This window comes from Onychostoma macrolepis, chromosome 07, assembly GCF_012432095.1.
Source record: "Onychostoma macrolepis isolate SWU-2019 chromosome 07, ASM1243209v1, whole genome shotgun sequence".
In the NCBI taxonomy this organism is placed as follows: Eukaryota; Metazoa; Chordata; class Actinopteri; order Cypriniformes; family Cyprinidae; genus Onychostoma; species Onychostoma macrolepis.
In genome coordinates this window covers 31199361-31219871 of record NC_081161.1, presented here as the reverse complement: position 1 = coordinate 31219871, position 20511 = coordinate 31199361, and the positions used below count along the sequence as shown (strand labels likewise).

Genomic DNA, 20511 nt, shown 5'->3' with positions numbered 1-20511 from the left:
CTATTGCTTTGTCTGTTATTACAGATTGTTTCATATATACTGAGTGTTTATGCATTGCACCTAAATCATCGCAGCGTTCATCTGTGAAGGATGTAGGCTGTCAAACATACACAACTATTAGCCAATCGTAGCAGTGGGCGTTTACTTCCAAGTCTACAATCCGCCACGTCTATTCAATCAGAGCGTTCTGATGAGGGTGGTTAAAGCAAGGACAGAAAATAGCCTATTACTTCTAAATTGTTTTTTGATGTAAAAAAAATCTTGATAACATTATAAGAGGACCTCAGAGAACAGTACAAAATAATAAAACAAGGCAGTTCATGACCATTTAAGTGACAGTAAAGACTTTTTTATATTGTTGTACAGGATATGTTTCAAATAAATGCTTTTGCTTTGAACTTTCTATTCAAAGAATCCTTTCACCAAAATATTATGCACAACTGCTTCGACCATAATAATAAATAATTCTTGAGCACCAAATCAGCAAATAAGTATGAATTCTGAATGATCATGTGACACTGAGGATTCAGCTTTGTCATCACAAAAATAAATTTCATTTTAATATTAGTGTTTTTGATCAAATAAATGCAACCTTGGTGAACATGAGACTCAAAGCATAAAAATCTTAGCAACCTGAAACTTTTGAACTGTAACGTATGAAGGAAATATTTCAAATAGTAATGAGATGTTGTTAGGATTTCATTTCATTGTCTATATAAAATGTATTTTATGTAGGGTCCTGATCTACTATAGGTCTTATCGTTGTATTTTTGGAAATAACTGTCTCTGAGATTCAAGCAAATGTAACGGATTGGGGTATAATTCAGTGTGTGAATACTGTGCTGGTCTCTTCTAGGGTTTTATGTGCGTTGAAATGGCTTTGAACCAGGAACACTGACTCTGCAAGATGATGCGCGTATCATTTTTATGATAAAATACTTTCTCCTGCATCCCATTTTAATATTATAAGTGCACTATTTGTAGGTTGATTACCTCAATGTGTATATTTTAGTTGCTGGACAGAGTAACAAACTTTGCTCTGTTTGAGCATCCTGTCCAGGCTGAATGAAGACAGGAAGTGCTCAGGGAAAAAAAGTGAGCGTGTGCCTGTGCAGGTTTTTTCAATCAAATCCATTTACCCGTGTTAATAGATGTCACACCATGTAGCTGTGCATAGCCGTGTCAGTTCCATCATCCACAATGTGAGCTGGTTGCCTGTAAATTAGAAATTTCTCTGTTTGTCTGCCCATTTTTTGGAGGGATTATTATTTTAGAATGATGGTTTAATGTGCCCTCCTTCTTTTGAAACCATTCATACACCCCTGTGTCTAGACTAGACTCTGTATTCATGCTGCGAGTTAATCTAGCCTGGAAGCTTATTGAGTTTTGCTGATCCAGCAGGAATGTTGCTTGTCTTTCAAGAGCCAGGCTTGCTAACTGGCCTGTGACAAAACATTTTCTGATATCAGAAACGCAAGAATTTCAGAATGAGCTCATTTTACGGCTCAGTTTCCTTAAACTTTTTGGACTAAGGGTTAGCTCAGCTGAAAATGAAAATTGTCATCATTTAGCCACCTTCATGTCATTTCATACAGACTTTCATATAGCTTCAAAACACAAATATATTTTTAAAGAAACTGATTTCTGTCCCTTTATTGAAAGTCCATTATACCAAAACTTTGATGCTTGAAAGCATTCATAAAGACACTGTAAATGTAATCCATATCAATCAAGCCATTTAATCCAAGTCTTCTGAAGAAACGCAGTATGACACACAGATTTAAACTTTTACTCTCATACCTAGAGCACATTAAAAATGCGAAACAGGAACTCAAAAGAGAACCAGTGAGGTTTGTTCTTGCACATATAGAAGTTTGTATTTCTGAAAGTTACAGTGTGTTTTGAGTACATTGAACTCTTATCCCAAAAAATCAAGGACAATTCATGATTCATTAATGAGCAATTTCTGTATTGTTCAACACATTATATACTGTAAATAGGTTGAACATGGACTGAATGTTGCTCTGAGTTAACGTGTCATCCTGCTGGAACATGCTGCATGTACAGGGGGTTGTTCATTCTGTCTTTCAGTGATGGTGAGTCATTGGGAAGCCGTCTGATGCACTGATGTGTTGCCAGCACGGTCATGTGAACTTCACCGCCTACACATGCAAGTCAGGCCAGTGACGGCCATGTCTGCTGTTCATCACACAGGCCTTTCCGAGCATCAAGCTTTAGCAGTCACTCTTTTTTTTTTTTTTTTCCTCTATCCCTCCTCCAACTTGTTCTTTACTTTCCAGAGTGCTCTTGGCAGAAAAAGGGTGTCTGAATATTTGTAATTGTGATTTAGTTAAAATGGCTGTTCTGCTACTTTTCATTATTTATTATTGTGCTTTGACTATTATGGTGATTTGTGATCTTCCTTTTGTGATTTTAAGTTTTAATTTGAAAGCGTTTAGATTTCCAGCTTGGCATAGATGATGAAGAGCTAATTTTCTGTATAGATTTAAAGGAACAGTACAGCCAAAAAAATATTTAATCAGGATCACTCACCCTCATTTTAATCCCCTGCAACTTTTTTCCATGAAACACAAAGGGAGAATGTTTTGGCAGTCTTTGCCATATGAAAAACATATAATTTAACTTACAATATTCCATTTCAAATGCTGCATCTGAAGTCGCATACTAGCAGAGAATGTGCTACATTTGATGAAGAACTTTGCGAGAGTTTAAGGGGATAGTTCACCCAAAAATAAAAATTCATTCATTAATTACTCTCCCTCATATCGTTCCAAACCTGTAAGACCTTCATTCATCTTTGGAACACAAATTAAGATATTTTTGATGAAATCCAAGAGCTTTCTGACCCTGCATAGACTACAATGGAACTGACAAGTTCAAAGCCCAGAAACATAGTAACAACATTTGTTAAAATAGTTCATGTGACATCAGTGGTTTAACTTCATAATTTTATGAAGCTACAAGAATACTTTTTGTGCACAAAGAAAACAAAAATAATTTTATTTAACAATTTCTTCTCTTCCATGTCAGACTGTCGTTCTTCTGCTTGTAAACAAGGTGCAGCACATCCGGGTTCTACATCATAATGCCGTCTCCGTGGCACACGCATGCATCGTGGTACTCTTGTGAATGCCCGGCGGAGACCGACATGGAAGAGAAGACTTGTTGAATAAAGTTGTCATTTTTGTTTTCTTTGCACATAAAAAGTATTCTCGTAGCTTCATAAAATTACAGTTGAACCACTGATGTCACATGGACTATTCTAACGAGGTCCTTACTACATTGCTGCACCTTGAACGTGTCAGTTGTGTTGTTTTCATCGAAAACATCTTAATTTGTGTTCAGAAGATGAACATAGGTCTTAACATGTTTGGAACGACATGAGGGTGAGTAATTAATGACAGGATTTTCGTTTTTGGGTGAACTATCCTTTTAAACATTGTTCTATATAGCATGAAGGCAATCTTAACTTCATTGTCATGTGACATACGGCATCAGTTGCTTCACTTTCGTGCCATTCATGACTCTCATGACCAACATGTCATTCCATGCCATTCATGACTCCTTTGGTGTGCGTTTCTTTTGCCTACTATATAGTAAGGAAGAAGAGTAGGCTTATTTGGACGTGATGAAAATGTAATGCTGTTTTGTTTGCATAACGTTTGTGAGTGTGAGGTTGCCGTGATTAATCAGTGCGGAGTAAATGGTCTGTACTGGACTCCTGTTGACCTCTGTTGTGGTTGAATGGCAGCAGCTGCTGCACAGATGTTCCTACCACTCACTGAGGTCACTTACCACACACAACGCAACTCAATACAGCAGCAGCTCTATGACCCCCATCCGCTATCTGGGATAGTCACACCAGTCTCATGGTGAAGTGTGTAGTGGTTGACTAGACAATGTTCAGGAAAAAGTTATGACATTCTTTCATATTCTGTTGTTTTTTAGATTTCCAGTAGAAGAGCTTGGTTCTTCTCTTCTGATCCTTGATATTTCTTCCCTCTAGCTGCTATTTTTGTAAGATGCTGCGTTTGTGTTAAAACGCCGTCGTAAGCTCTAACTTGATTTACTTTCACCTTTAATTTCACCTTTTATTTAAAAAGCGCATTGGGTAATTTAGGAGTTTAGTGTAAGCTCTTGACTTTTAAGAGTGTTTAGAGGCCTCTGGCTTTGAGTCAGCTCTGCAATCATGAGATCATTAGCAGATAGACCTGGGTTAATTACTGCGGCTTTAACTCATTCCTCATGTGGCTCAAACGCGCGCGCACACACACACCACTGGTAGGATTTCCATTTGAAATTAGTTGGGTTTCTTTTTTCAATCTTGCCCATCTGTTAAATCTTCCACCTAACATGGTTAATGGGAATAACATTTAGGCTGAATAATCTTTCATTTCTAAATTGATAATGTAGACTTTTCCTTTGGCAGTTGTGATGGAAGAAGAACTTTAAAGCTATTATGTGGATAAACCTTGTCAGGCCCAATTCAGTATCCATTACTGTGGTTTCATTTGAATTGCCTTTTTAATAGCATTTGTAAAGTTTTTGCTCTCTATTTGCTTGTCTTATCTTCACTCTTTCTCGCTGTCTCCATAGCTGTGAAGATCTGCAGTGCTTCAGAGTTGCATACGCATCATTTTCGGTAAGCCAAGCCCTCTGTACCTCTTTCAAATGACACCCCCCCCCAGCTACATACAGTTGTGTTGTTCTTAGGTGTATCTGTCATTGCTGTGGAAAAAATCTTTGTCGTAACTTATTTTTCAAATATTGTGCCTATATAGTGCTTACCTAAGTAAAGACTAATAGTGTGGTGCAGAATGGGCAATCAGTCAATCAATGGAGGCTATATCTAGCCGCAGAGGCTTAACATACTCCAAAAAAGGGTAACAAAATTCTTGAAAATTTAACTATGGAACCTCAAAGACTGTGTTTAATTATTTCCAACTTAACAAAGAAAAAGGCATCTTTCATCCAATAAGTATGGGAGGAGGGGTGAGGTGCATCAAAATAGAGCTCTTTGCTAGTATTGAGAGACAGGCTACTAACTAATCAAAAGAAAATGGCAACTCACAATCAGGAGGAAAAACTTCAAAAAGGCCAATTAACGGAGAAGGATGAATGTTAATACAATGATTCACATAAATAAAATAAAAACAATCAATACTGTATGACTTAACATGTAGTTGTTTTCTTCTTTTTTTCAAACTGAAGCAGTTTCTGTCATTTTATAATTTAGTGTAATTTAATGCAAGTTTGATTGGCCAAAACATTTCATGCTAAGAAAATAAGAAAGCTTGTATTGTTGTAAAGCAGTGTTTTTATTGCTAACTAAAACTTGAGAAACTATAATTGCTAGTATAATAAATAATGAAATAAATTAAAGCTATTAATGATATAGAAACAAAACTGATAACAATGTATAAAATAATAATAAACACTAAAATAGTATATAAATAATACTAAAATAACATTATTGTGAAGAGGTAATAAGAATATTCATAATTTCTTATTAAAAAAGCTAAATTAAATAATTAAAGGTTTTTTTTTTTTATAGATATGACTATTTGAGGAGTTCAGGTAAACTTGAAACTTTGTGGAGGGTGGAGTTTAGCGGTGTAATCATATTTCAGTAGCCCACAGTTACTATAGTAACACTGGTGACAGACATGAGTCACGTCTACATGAGTGTATGACTGAATATAGCTGCTGAGTCTCACTGATATGAGGCAGTGGAAATAAAAGGTTGTGTTAATTGCATTACTGGCTGCATGTGTGCCTTTCATTACTGTAAGAACTTGAGTGAGTAATCAGACTTTAGTCAGACTGCTAACCTGAATGCAGCATGAGATCCTGTTGAAGATCTATAAATGGAAGGACATTCTCAGGAGTGTTATGATTTTCAGTCTCTCTAGAGCCACCGGTGGGCTGGTCGAGTTAGCGCTTGTGGACCTATATGCTTGGAAACATTGAATCCAAAAGTCTGTGCTGTGCATATGCAAATAAGTGTGATTGCGATAATATACAGGACAAGTTGCGGCTGATCAGACAGGAACTTTGTGTTGTTCCAGTGGCACTCAGCAACAAGGGCTGATATATATTGGGTGTAACCGATTTGAGGTGTTGCATTTAAAGGTAATGTGTGTAATTTCGGCAGCACCAGATGGAATTGCATCAATGAAATTTGTTTCCAAACTTCTTTTCTGAAAACTGCTCCTCCACCTCAACACCCTTTCTTCATGTACCTGTATTTTGGACAAATAGTTTGGCCCAAACTGGTGGGTAACTCAGCAAACAAATGGTATTTTGGTATAAAGTTTTAAGAATAATTTCTGAAATGCATGTCAGTGTTTTCTTCAGTGCTTTTCCACTGCTGAATCTCCAGCATAGTGAAAGAAAATCATATTTTACATGAGTTTTGAATGAGGTGGCAGTCTGAATTGAATGTGGTTAGACCAAAAGGTTGTTTCCTGAAAAAGAATGGCAAGAAAACACAACTTTCTATTTTATTGTCTCCTAGAGCTACACACAAAAATGTGAACAGTGTGACCAAAGTAGTCTGATTCATAAGAAAATGACCCTAGTGAATTTTTTGTTTAATGAATCTTTGATTCAATGAACTCCAAGTTCTTACTTCAGTCATGTCTGTCTTATAATTAATATATGCATATCAGACATTGTGTCACAACTATTGCATTTCCAACAATACATTTCCCGATCTATGTATGTCTGTCTTTGATGGCTCAGAGCTCTACAGCTTGTCCCTGACATACTGGGTCAGATCACGCTGCCAGTGTTCAGTGTGCCAACTGTGCACAAGGGCATCCTCAATCCCCACAGACACACACAGACTAAAGATTAGCTAGATGCTGAGAGAAACTCTGACTTTAAGATAATAATTCTGGTTCTTTATTGATTTTGAAGTTAAACCATGTTATAATTATCTTTTTGTTCCAGCAAGGGCTGTTTGAACCATGAAGTGAAACACTATCCTGTCTAGTATTATGTTGTGTCTTTGTTTTTCTGTGTGTTTAAACTAGTCAGTGTTTCATTAATGTGCAGTTTGGATGGTGTTGAAAGAGTAAAGACAGCTGTCTGGGAGTTCATGTGTTAACAGTAAAGTGTGTGTGTGTGTGTGTGTGTGTGTGTGTGTGTGTGTGTGTGTGAGAGAGAGAGAGAGAGCGAGAGAAAGAGAGAGAGATGGACAGAATCCAGATACCTTTCATATAACACACAATGTCAAACAGGAAAATGTGTAAAAGGGACAGATTATAATGTATATGTATTAGAGGACCAAAGCTATGTGATTGAGTTTGTCCTGATTTAATAATTAATGTCACACATGAGTATAGGTGCATCTCAAAAAATTAGAATATTGTGAAAGGTTTTTTTTTTGTAACTTATTTCAAAAAGTGAAACTTTCATATATTCTAGATTCATTGCATGTAAAGTAAAACATTTCAAAAGTTTTTTTTTTTTAATTTTGATAATTAAGGCTTACAGCTCATGAAAGTCAAAAATCAGTATCTCAAAATATTAGAATATTTCCTAAGATCAATCAAAAATAGGATTTGCAAAACAGAAAAGTAAAGTTAAAAAAATTTCTTTAAAGTAAGGTCGTTTATGGACTCAATACTTGGTCGGTTCCTTTAGCACAAACTCCAGCATCAGTGAGGTGTGGCATGGAAGCGATCAGCCTGTGGCACTGCTGAGGCACTATTGAGCCTTCAGCTCGTCTGTATTGTTGGATCAATTGTTTCTCGTCTTTCTCTTGAAAATATCCCATAGATTCCATATGGGGTTCAGGTCAGGCATGTTGGCATTTCCATTTGAAATGGTTTTGGCTCTGTGGGCAGGTGCTAAAGTCCTGCTGGAAAAGGAAATCAGCATCTCCAAAGGCTTGCCAGCAGATGGAAGCATAAAGTGCTCCAAAATCTCGAGGTAGATGGCTGCTTTGACTTTGGACTTGATAAAACACAATGGACCAACACCAGCAGACGTCACAGCAACCCAAATCATCACTGACTTTGGAAACTTCACACTGGACTTCAAGCAGCTTGGATTCTGTGCCTCTCCAGTCTTCCTCCAGACTCCAGACCTTGATTTCCAAATGAAATGCCAAATTGACTTTTATCTGAAAAGAGGACTTTGGACCACTGAGCAACAGTCCAGTTCTTTTTCTCCTTAGCCCAGGTAAGATGCTTCTGACGTTGTTTCCGTTTCAGAAGTGGCTTGGTAGCCCTTTTCCTGAAGACGTCTGAGCGTGGTGACTCTTGATGCACTGACTCCAGCTTCAGTTCTCTCCTTGTGAAGCTCTCCCAAGTGTTTGAATCGGCTTTGCTTGACCGTATTCTCAAGCTTGTGGTCATCCCTGTTGCTTGTGCATCTTTTCCTACCCAATTTCTTCCTTCCAGTCAACTTTGCATGCAATATGCTTTGATACAGCACTCTGTAAACAGCCGCCCCTTTCAGTAATGACCTTCTGTGACTTACCCTCTTTGTGGAGGGTGTCAGTGATTGTCTTCTGGACGATTGTTTTGTGGACCATTGCCAAGTCAGCAGTCTTCCCCATTATTGTGGTTTCAAAGAACAAGAGATACCCGGAATTTATTCTGTAGGGATGGTCATTTAATGACGAAACAAATGTAAATATTCTAATATTTTCAGATACTGGATTTTTTACTTTCATGAGCTGTAAGCTCTAATGCTCTAAAACAAAAAACTTTTTAAATGTTTTACTTTACATGTAATGAATCTAGAATATATGAAAGTTTCACTTTTTGAAATAAGCTCCAAAAAAAAAAACTTTTTCACGATACTCTAATTTTTTGAGATGCACCTGTATTTGTTTTGGGTGTATAATAATAATATCCTAGATGGAGCCAGACAGTAATTTTGCCCTCTACATAAAACTTTATTTATTAAGTAAAAGATTTAAAAAATAAAATATTTATATATTTTGAGGTCCAATTTTTGCTATTAACAAACCTTTAACTATGACTTTTGCCTCAAACTGCTAATTTGCTGCTTACTAATACTCAGTAAGGTAGTTGTTAAGCTAATAAACAGCCAATATGTTAATAATATGCATCCTAATAAGCAACTAGTTAATAGTAGTCCCTATACCAAAGTGTTACTTTTTTATTTATTTATTTTTTTTAAGAAATTATTTGGCAAGGATGCATTAAATTCTAATTTTACATTTGTTGCAAATAATTTCTGGTACAAATAATTTATTTTTCAAATAAAGGCTGTTCTTTTGAACTTTCTATTCATAAAAGTGTAATAGATTCATTACAAATGTTACGAGAAATGTGTAAGAAATGTTTCTTGAGCACCAATGATTTCTGAAGGATCATGTGAAGACTGGAGTACAGGCTGCTGATAATTCATCTTGCATCACAGAAATTAATTATTTTAAAACCATATTAAAATAGAAAACTGTTATTTGTAAATTGAACTAATATTTCACAATGTTTCTGTATTTTTAAATCAATTAAATGCAGCCTTGGTGAGCATAAGACATTATTTCAAAAACAGTAAAACCTTACTGACCCCAAACTTTTGAATGTTAGTATATATTTATTTTAGTATTTAATGAAAGAACACTTTGCTGACAACCAGTATCTTAATGAATCTGTAACACTGAAAACGTTTGACAGTATTTGTATTTACATCTTTTTTGAGACTGTCGATTTAGTTCCTAAAATCAGCATCATTTAAATGCGCACATGTTCTCCTGTTAGTTTGCGGTCTTTGGTTCTCCATCTTCCTCATTTCCCTCCTTCTCTCCACAGGTGCAGAATCTGTAATACATAAACTGGCAGGATGGTAGCACTGTCTCTGAAGATCTGTGTGAGACAATGTAATGTGGTGAAGACGATGCAGTTTGAGCCGTCAACGGCTGTGTACGATGCATGCCGGGTCATCAGAGAGAGGGTTCCAGAAGCCCAGACAGGACAAGGTGGGATACCTTTCTTTCTATGTTTTTTGTAGCATATCTATGGAAGCCCGTTTCCGCCACAGAATAAAAAGGTAATTGTGACTTTTTAATCTCACAATTCTGACTTTTTTTTTCTCAGAATTGCGTGATATAAACTTGCAATTGCGAGTTAAATTCGCAATTCTGAGAACATATCAGTCTTTTTTTCTCCTCAGAACTGGACTTTATAAGTCGAAAAAAAGTCAGAATTGTGAGAGAAAAAGTCACAATTACCTTTTTTATTTTTTATTCAGTGGCAGAAACGGGCTTCCATATATATCAGTATTTACAGTGATTGCAAATCAAGTTGCTGAAGTTATATCATTTTGCCAAGTACAAGTTCTAAAACAGTGTCTGTTGTTTCTCAGCTTCAGAATATGGGCTGTTTCTGTCAGATGAAGACCCCAGGAAAGGCATCTGGCTGGAAGGAGGCCGGACTCTGGACTATTACATGCTGAGAAATGGGGTAAGGCCTTTGATCTTCTGTGTCTCTCTATTTTACAAGCTCCTGTCGAATGTTCTGTGACATGTCTTTGCACTCTGGTCTTGTTTTGTGATGTGTCTTTGCACACTCTTTTTGTGCTGAAAGATGAGAAGAGGTCTTAACTCTGCTCTTGGTTATTTTTATAGTCTCTTGAGTATGTGTGAGAGAGGAAAGGCTCCCCTTAGTGTCTACACTTACTAAGACAAGCTACAGCAGTGTGATTAAAGACATTTGTCACTGCAGCATGTGGTTTTTGTTTATATTTGTTTACACTTGTGAGTCTCTGTGCTTGAGCAAAGGAGTGTTGTATATAAAGACAAAGCCGAAAGCTTGTTCCCAGGAAGAAATAAAAATGTGTGTGTGCAGTGTAAATTGAGATGTGTTAAATGAAGATTTCATCAGTAGTGTTTCATCTTTTGTTGATCAAAAGACCTCTTCTTCTCCCTCACACACACACACACACACACACACACACAGATGTTCAGCTCTCACAACCACATGTCTTGCTTGTCTAATTTGTTGTATTTTGCAAGCAAAGAACACTTTTTTTTGTTTGTTTTTGTTTTAATATTTTCTTTTGTCATTGACTCAAACACATTCACATTCATTATAGTCTTTGCAAGGCAAAACCCAGTTTATATTCTTCACTCAGGCCCCGTTTACACCAGTGCGTTTTCGTTTTAAAACGCATAACTTTTGCTATGGTTACGCCTATCGTTTACACTACTCCGGCGTTTTTGAGTTCGAAAACGGAGACTTTTGAAAACGCTGCAGACCCCGTTTTAGTTTGAAAACTCCGGGGTTGCGTTTCAGTGTAAATGGACCAAAAGGAGACTTTTGAAAACAATGACGTGGCTGCTCACATTCACACTGCGTATCCTTGACGGCCGTGTAAACAATAATATCATGCTCATTGTTGTACCCATAGATATGTATGGGTAGATTCCCCATTCAACCACTCCAAGCAGGCAGACGCGTCCACAATCTAAATAATAGGGATCTACCTATACATATCTATGGTTGTACCTGTATGAATGGTCACGTGACATGTGTTTTTCTGTTGTGTAGTGTAAACTGAGATCGTTTCTGAAACGCACTAGTGTAAACGGGGCCTCATTCTGATTAGGGTTTGTTCTTCACAAATTGCTTCACATACAGATTCCATTTGAACTTTTTGTAGATAATTTCAGCCTTCGGTTTGCAGTCTATATTTATTTTTGTAAGCTCTATACTTTTAAAAAACTGATTTGCTATTGGTCTTGTTTCCTAACTCTATTTGCATACTAATTTTAATTGTCTTCATTGCATCCTCAACCATTTATGGTCATTTTTTGCCTTTGTACAGATTAGATTTTTTTCTACAGCTGGCTGAAAACAAGGCATACTGAACAGCACAATGGCTACAATGCAGAATTTCATTCAGAACCATAGCATAAATCCTAAGCTTTCCTTAAACTTTAACACTGTTCATTTACTGTGATCAGGAAATGTAAATCTAATCCCTCTCTCTGTCTCTCAGGACATACTGGAGTATAAGAAAAAACAGAGACCTCAGAAGATAAAAATGCTGGATGGAGCAGTGAAGACCATCATGGTGGATGATTCCAAAACCGTGGGAGAGCTGCTGGTCACCATCTGTAGTAGAATAGGTCAGTCATGATCTTATACTCTCTGAAGGAACTATATCATATACAGTTATTTCTCAGGTTCTTTTGAGAGGGCATCCGTGGCAGTCCTGACTCACTTGGTTGCCATAGACACAATCATAGGAAAAAAACCCTGTTTTTATTATAGTTTATTATATTCTAGTTTTTATTTAAAGTGCTAGGTGACCTGGATTCAAATCCCAATGGTTTGTGCATACCTGTACATGCATTTTTATTGGACTGACCAAATATAGACATGGTTTCTGCCAAAGCTTTTAAGGCATGCATTTTTCCCATATACACTACCGTTCAAATGCTTGAGGGCATTTCTTTAAAAGAAAGAAAATATGCTTTGTTTTAACTCCGCAAGGATGAATTAAACTGATAAGTAAAGATGTTTATAATGATACAAAATATTTATTTTTCAAATAAATGCTGTTGTTTTGAACTTTCTATTCATCAAAGAATCAGAAAAACAAAAATGTATGTTTTCACAAAAAATATTAAGCAACAAAACTCTTTTCAGCATTGATAATAATAGTAAATGTATCTTAAGCACCAAATCAGCATATTAAAATGATTTCTGAAGGATCATGTGACACTGAAGATTGGAGTAATGGCTGATCAAATAAATGCAGAGATTTCTTTCAAAAAACAATCTAAAAAAATCTTACTGACCACACAGGCCAAGTCTGTAACTATGTCTCATTGATTCTCTTTCCAGGAATCACAAACTATGAAGAGTACTCTCTCATTCAGGAGGGGGTGGAGGAGAAGAAAGATGAAGGGACAGGCACACTGAAGAAAGACAGAACTCTACTGAGGGAGGAGAGGAAAATGGAGAAGCTCAAAGCTAAACTGCACACAGATGATGACTGTAGGTAACACATTAGCCACCCTATGCAGATAGATATTCTAAATTATTCTTCTGCTGTAGAACTGCTAAATGGGCCACAATAAGTCAATATTGTTTCAGGGTTTATCTTTGCTTCCTGTCCCTCTTACTGTATTATATTTTATTTTCATATTCTTTTTGTGTCCAAGTACTTTCGTATTTTGTTTTGTGTAGGTTTATTTTGCATGCGCATAAATGTTTGGTCTCAGAAATGTTTCATTTATTTTTTGGATAGAAATGAACTTTTATTCAGCAAGAAGTCACAGTAAAGACATTTCTAATGTTAAAAAAGATTTCTATTTCAAATAAATGCTGATCTTTTGAACTTTCTATTCTTTAGAATCCTGAAAAAAATGTATCCTGGTTTCAACAAAACATAATAATAAATCAGCGTTAGAATGATTTCAGAAGTATCATGTGACACTGATGATGAGTAATGGCTGATGAAAAATTCAGCTTTGCCATTACAGGAATAAATCTGATTTTAAAATACACACTTGCATTTAAACTTCAATTGTTTTACTGTATGGTTGATCAAATAAATGCAGCGTTGGTGAGCATAAGTTTTCTTTCAAAATCACTTAAAGCATCTTACTAACCCCAAACATTTCGAGGGTTGTATATATCTTTTGTAAAGAAGTTTGTAAACAGTTTTACTATATAAATAGTTTCTGTTTTTCTCACAGTAAATTGGCTGGATCATGGACGTACATTTAGAGAACAGGGAGTCGAGGAGAGCGAAACTCTGCTGTTGAGACGAAAGTTTTTCTACTCTGATCAAAATGTGGACTCGCGAGATCCTGTGCAGCTCAATCTGCTCTACGTACAGGTTTGATTCACCTCTTGTCACTTATTATAGTTTACAATGATGTGAGGTGAAAGTCATGATGAGCACCCAACACCCCGGTTTCACATCCCTCCTGCAGTGATGTTGCCCTAAATAATGTGTTTCCATGGTTCTTTACTTGCCGGTTCAATATAATGTATATAGATTGAAATTCTGTAAATCTCTCATTGACAAATGGCCCTAAAAGCCTCTTTGAATGGTGCACTGAATGCTGTTTTACACATCGTATTGATCACAAAGTAGTGTAGCCCCGTTACCTTTTTATAAGCTCTACTTCTGTCTGGGGCTCGTTTGCTGATCTGGATCATTTCTGCTGTGTGATTTCCAAAGGCTTTGATGATAAATGTGTCTATCTGCATGCGTTTCTCCAGGCACGTGACGACATTCTGAATGGTTCTCATCCCGTGTCGTTTGACAAGGCTTGCGAATTTGGTGGAATTCAAGCACAGATCCAGTTTGGGCCTCATATAGAACATAAACACAAATCTGGATTTCTAGAGTAAGACCATGTACTAATACTTTCAGTTATAGTACACAGTGTTTACAGCCCCTCTGCTTCATATTGATGAGAAATGATGTGTAAAATCTAGATGTTGTAATGACCATATGCTCCATTTAGTTAGTGAGCTTAATATACTCAAATGAAAAGTGCTTAGATGCATTTAAATATTTTGTGTGTATCATATAACTAATTACGGTGGCTAAGAGAGCTCAACGCACTGCAAATAGAAAAAAACACCTGCAAATTAAGAAAACAACTTCATCGATTTGACAACATACACGCTGCAAATGCTCACAACACAGCCAAACCAAGAAACGTGCTGCAAATAAAATTCTTTATTTGGTTGTGTTGTGAGCATTTGCAGTGCGTTTCTTTATTTGTTTGCGTTGTGGGCATTTGCAGCACCTGCTGTCAAACTGATGAAGATGTTTTTGTGATTTGCTGGTGCTTTTTCTATTTGCATGTGTTTTCTGAAGTTGCAGCGCATTGAGCTCTCTCGGCCACTGTATATGTAATGCCTGTTGGCATTTCAGTGTATTGTCGCTAATCGGCACACTTTGTGCATTTCATTTCGTTCAGCTTGAAGGAATTTCTGCCTAAGGAATACATAAAACAGAGAGGTGCAGAGAAGAAGATCTTTCAGGTGGGTCAGTTTATCCTGCACTTTGTTTATAAATGGATATCATTTTATACACGGTTGTCTGTTTCTTAAACTTCACTATTTGTAAGCAAAGATGTATGAGATAAATTAATTGGGTAGATGAGTAAACGCTTTATGAATTTTACAGGAACATAAGGCTTGTGGTGAAATGACAGAGATTGAAGCCAAAGTAAAGTATGTGAAGCTTGCAAGATCCCTCAGAACATATGGAGTGTCTTTCTTCTTGGTGAAGGTAAAGCGTATGTGTGTGTTGTACTTAGATATATAATCTATGTTTTTTACTGTGGTGATTCCAGACCAGTGTTGCGCAGTGACGCATTACTTAGTAAAGCGTTACAGTAATTTGATTACTTTTTTAGTAACGGAGTAATTTAACGCGTTATAATTTTCAAAATAATTAGAGTATAGTTACAAGCTGAGGGCAAATTCTCACGAATTCTCTCATTATGACACACAAATTGTATGACATTATGAAAGATTCATTATGCATATATTCATTGTGTTATAACAGAGATTTGTGAGATTGCGATGAACTGAGATGTCTTTTAGAGATTATAAATGCAGCGCTCTTTGCTGGCATTCTGCTATGCCAAACCATGCATGCAGCAGCCACTTAATTGCTTTAGTTAAAAATAACAGTGTTTTGTGAATGTTGATGCTTTAATAACAAATATTTATCAGGAGCGTTTATGCTGGGATTTCCTAAATTTCATGGATGTAGCCACAGAAAAAAGTAACGTAACTAGTAATGTAACTAATTACTTTTTTAAATAAAGTAATCAGAACCATAACATGATTACTTTCGAAAGGAGTAATTGGTAACTTAATTACATTTTCAGAGTAACTTGCCCAACACTGCATGTCTGTGCAGTCTATTCACATCACTTTGTTTTTGTTTTTTGTTATGTTGTCTTGTTTTGTTTTGTTTTGTTTTGTTACAATCAAAAAACCTGAGGTGGCTATTCAGATTTCTTGACTAGGGATACTCATATTGGCACTCTGTTTTCTTATGTGTTTGCCTTAAAGTCATATTTCTGATTTAGCTCACGTATTGTAAAGGTGTTTTTGAGATCAGCAGTCCTGAGTCACAATAGCTGTTTCCATCACCCTGTTTTAATGCGCATTTTGAACTATCGCATGAGAAACGAGTGCTGGAAATGCCAAATTTTGAATAAAAATCCCTTAATTCGCAAAAACGTTTTTACGCTCGCTTGAGGTGGTTTTTCACTTGTGCGAAAAAGGGTTAATGCGAATAATGGGAGATGGAAATGCATTTTGCGAATAAAACTTCCAAGCGCATCAAAAAAGTCATGTGACTTTGCTCTATGAGATGGAATAACTCGACTAGCAGCGGACTGATCTCGTTCCGCAGCATCTGAAATGTTGTTATGGTCGTTCTGAAATGCCTGAGCAGTCTGTCATCAAAGTATTTCTGTGCAATTGTCTTACACGACTGTGTCCCCAAACAGCAGCATTCACCTCCGAAAGCAATAACAGCATTTACTGTGTTTCGTCTGCTCACTCTGAGGCGCAATTAATTTTTCGTATATGAAAATTATTATATTCAGTAGCTTATCCTAGTTTTCTATAGGCTATTTAGTGCCAGTTTACCAGGAAGTGACAATTTTGTTCTCTTTGACTCGTTGGATGCAGGGCCGGATTATCCATAGACGGGATTGGGCGAGTGCCCTGGGGCACCAGCCAATAGGGGGGCACCAAGTGATTACGATAATGACAAGACCTTTAAAATATTTTTTCATGTTTTGTATATATTATTTTGCTGGAAGAGATACAGATGCATAGAAAATGAACAGTTAATGATACAATATACAGAGAGAATATCAAATATATGCACGCATATAAAGAATTGCGATTGGGTCAGGTCCCAGTGTATTTGCCCCTTCCCCCCAGTCAGAGTCGAGCATATTTATTCACAAATGGATAGGCAGCATCGACTTGGCGGTTGTGCGAAACGTAAATTTAAAAAAAGAAGAGAAAATATCATGACACATTGCCAGGGCTATACAGGGCGACTGAAAAGTAGCTACTGTGTGCGACTATCAAAACATATTTAGGAGCACCTGTGCGACTAACCCGATCAGCCAACCCATTCTCACTCCCAAGGCGTCAAAAACTGAAGCATGGTCAAACGCCTTTCGCGTCACTATGAAGACGCCAAAAGTGCGCCTAGGCGTCAGTATATTACAAAATAGGAACTCCATTGCTTTCAATTGCTTGCTTTATGCGTCAGGTCAAGACGCTTATGGAAAATGACAATACGTTCTCCGCCGTTGTTTTCAGTTGTTTGTCTTAGTTTAATGGTTTGCATGCATTTGTAAAAAATATAAATAATTTATATACATTTATACTTTTATTGGAGCACCTTACCCACCCCTACCCTAAACCTACCCACTTCTGAACAACATAAAACACGTAACAGTTAACAGGCAAATGTAAGTTAAGTCACCGGTGTTTATTGCAAAAACTGCCCATAAACAAGCAGTATAAAAGCATTACAAACAAGTCGTGCTGCATTCCAGGTCTTCTGAAGCCATACGAAGTCTTTATGAGAAGAAGAGAGCAAAACATAAGGTTTTAATCGCTGAAAATGATCCCGCTCCGTTAACGCGCTCACATCTCATTCAAAAAGATACTCAAGTCCCGTAGCATGACGCAATTGGTCACGAGACACACAAGAGCCAATAGCATTTCACAACCAAGGCTTCTTCTGGCGGCATTTTTTGAATTCGCGCACAGACTGCATACGGGATGAGCTTAACGCGTCTACTCCTCTCACAAATCAAATGTTTTGCCTCGAAGACTTGGAATATTAATATTTTTTGAATAAATTATGACAGTAGTTGTATCTGCCTGTTATATCTTGTGTTTTATTGACAAATTTAGGGGCAGGGGTTGGGTTATGTGCTCATAATGTGTAAATAATGTAATATAAATAAAACTGTTGTGGCTGTTTACATTGAAAAATCACACCCCAACATATATGCAATAATGGCAATGTTATTACACAATATATAATTTAATTATGACGATAAAATTCCCAGTATGGCGTCGGCATATTGACGCTAAGGGTTTCCTATTTAAAGCAACGGAGGACCCTGCAAGTCGAAAAATGACGCTAAGGGGTACCTTGAGCGTCAAAAGCGACGCCAAGTGGTCCTGACCAAGCTTCAATATGTGACGAGTTGGGTGTGAGAATGGGTTGGATCAGCATAGGCTATTTGTGTTTGCGCTGAGAGGAGCTTCAAAGATTTCTACTTGCGTGTTTGTGCAGCGTTGAGTAATGTATCGCAGACATATGTTGATTCCTTGAATGCAATGTTAATCAGAATCCACTCACTGCTCAAAATACTTTTGTTCATTGCTGAGTTATGCACGCTCACAAATGCTCTCGTTATAACAAACAAAGTGTAGATGGTGTAAATAAGAGATTCGTTGTGCAGTGTAGAGAGCTTCATTGATTATAATGGAGTTTTGTGAGATTGCTGAAGTGAGTAACAGCTTTTAAAGATTATTAAAGGTGTTTGTAAATGTGATATTAAATTAATACAACAGCTCAATAAACAATAAGTTATATAAAGTGATGTACATTGTATGACTTTTAACAATATTGCCTGATTTTGCTCTATTTAGTCAAGGAACATAGTTTCAAACAGTCACAGCCGAGCCGCGTCTCCATTCAAACATAGCGGTGTTTCATTTATGAATGAACCTGCGTTTTTAAATGAGTCTAGTGAGTCAGTGATTCAATTACCCACTCATAAAGTGAGTCACTTGCTTCGTTCCTGAATGAATCAGCTGTTCAAACGAATCAGTGATTTACCGCCACCTGTTGGCAGTTTTATTTTTATGTTTAAAGTGTCCTTTCAGTTATTTAAATAATTTCAATCAAACAATAGTTCTATATTCAAAATGTTATATTTAAAACATTAATCTCACAACATTGTTATGAATTTAAAACTTCATAATGTGGTCACCCTAGGGCACTACACTGTGTTAATCCGGGCCTGGTTGGATGGAAACAGTGCTCGTTCGCAAATGATTTATTTTATTTATGTTTTATTCCAAATTTGCGCATAAGTTAAATTCGAAACTTTGGATGGAAACTTGGCTAATGTGACAGACAGTTTTCTTTCATACCCAAGTCCAGAAATTTTCTTCGGTGTACATGTTGCCAATCAATGTTCTCATGAGAGCTTTCATCATCTGAGAGGAATTCCACCTCCAGAATTATTCCATCTATTCAATGCACCCCCCGCCCCCCGTTCCTGGCCGGTGGTGGTCTGCATGACTCATGGACTGATTACAGATCAGCTCTGCTTGAGTTGTAAAGTTAAGGTGGAGCAGATGTGCTTGTGCTTAAAATAAAGATCACAAGTTTTGTGCAAATTTGTTTTTTTCTAGTTTATTTATTTCATATGACCAATATAATTATTCTCTGTGTTCATAAACTCAGACTTTCCAGGTTGTTGTTTGTTTCTGGGAATAAGTGGTAAATACATTTGTGCAAGATTGGCAAAGATTGACTGTACAACTCTAAACTCAGACAGGACAGTAAAGCTCATTTTATCCATCTGCTGACAGCTCTGAGAGAGAAAAAGTGTGGAAACAGAAGAATGATGATAAGCTTAAGAGAATCTGACAGGATACAGGAAGAATGTTATATGGAATAGATGTGGAAAAAAAATTGGTAGACTTATTTTTCTGAAGATAATGAATCTTTCTTGCTGTTTGATTTTGTGGTAACACTACTTAAAGCCTTTATGTATAATACATTAAAAGTCATAATCAATGCATTAAAACTACATTTATAATGTGTTATATATGTATATGTGTGTGTGTGTGTATGTATATATATATATATATATATATATATATATATATATATATATATATATATATTAAGGGATTTAGTTACTGATTTTGTTTCTCAGGAAAAAATGAAAAGTAAAAATAAGCTGGTTCCAAGGCTGCTGGGTATAACCAAAGAATCAGTGATGCGAGTGGATGAGAAAACCAAAGATGTGGTTCAGGAGTGGCCACTTACTACAGTGAAAAGATGGGCCGCCTCACCTAAGAGCTTTACACTGGTACTTGCACAACACACATATTCTGACAGACTTGCATTTGACTTTCAGATGGCTCAAATAGCTCAGGTGCACCACCTGTGTATGTAAATGTATGTATGTATGTATGTATGTATTTGTGTATAACTCTGTGCCCGTATACAGGATTTCGGGGAGTATCAGGAGAGCTACTACTCAGTTCAGACCACCGAGGGGGAGCAGATATCTCAGCTTATAGCTGGTTACATCGATATCATTCTCAAGAAGGCCAGTATTAATTCAACATTTTGTTGTTTCATGTGCTTTCCTGAATGAGATCCTCCTGGATTGCGAATGCTTTTCATATTACACGTTAACAGTGTTCAGATAAAAGTATGTTACCAGATTAAACC

The 20511-nt window shown here is 36.7% G+C and overlaps 1 protein-coding gene across 4 annotated transcripts in view; it reads left to right on the top strand.

Moving 5' to 3' along the window:
• tln2a (talin 2a) overlaps positions 1 to 20511 on the top strand; it is a 53406-nt gene that overhangs the window by 10270 nt on the left and 22625 nt on the right. For 3 of the 4 annotated variants that reach the window (XM_058782014.1, XM_058782017.1, XM_058782016.1), the window contains exons 2-12: positions 4618 to 4663; positions 9816 to 9982; positions 10369 to 10466; positions 12004 to 12133; positions 12855 to 13007; positions 13712 to 13854; positions 14244 to 14371; positions 14954 to 15017; positions 15163 to 15267; positions 19988 to 20143; positions 20285 to 20386. In XM_058782014.1, coding sequence (XP_058637997.1) covers positions 9847 to 9982; positions 10369 to 10466; positions 12004 to 12133; positions 12855 to 13007; positions 13712 to 13854; positions 14244 to 14371; positions 14954 to 15017; positions 15163 to 15267; positions 19988 to 20143; positions 20285 to 20386 — 1215 coding nt within the window. In that variant the 5' untranslated portion in view covers positions 4618 to 4663; positions 9816 to 9846. The remainder of the gene's footprint in view (positions 1 to 4617; positions 4664 to 9815; positions 9983 to 10368; positions 10467 to 12003; positions 12134 to 12854; positions 13008 to 13711; positions 13855 to 14243; positions 14372 to 14953; positions 15018 to 15162; positions 15268 to 19987; positions 20144 to 20284; positions 20387 to 20511) is intronic. The other variant, XM_058782015.1, reaches the window with a different exon arrangement.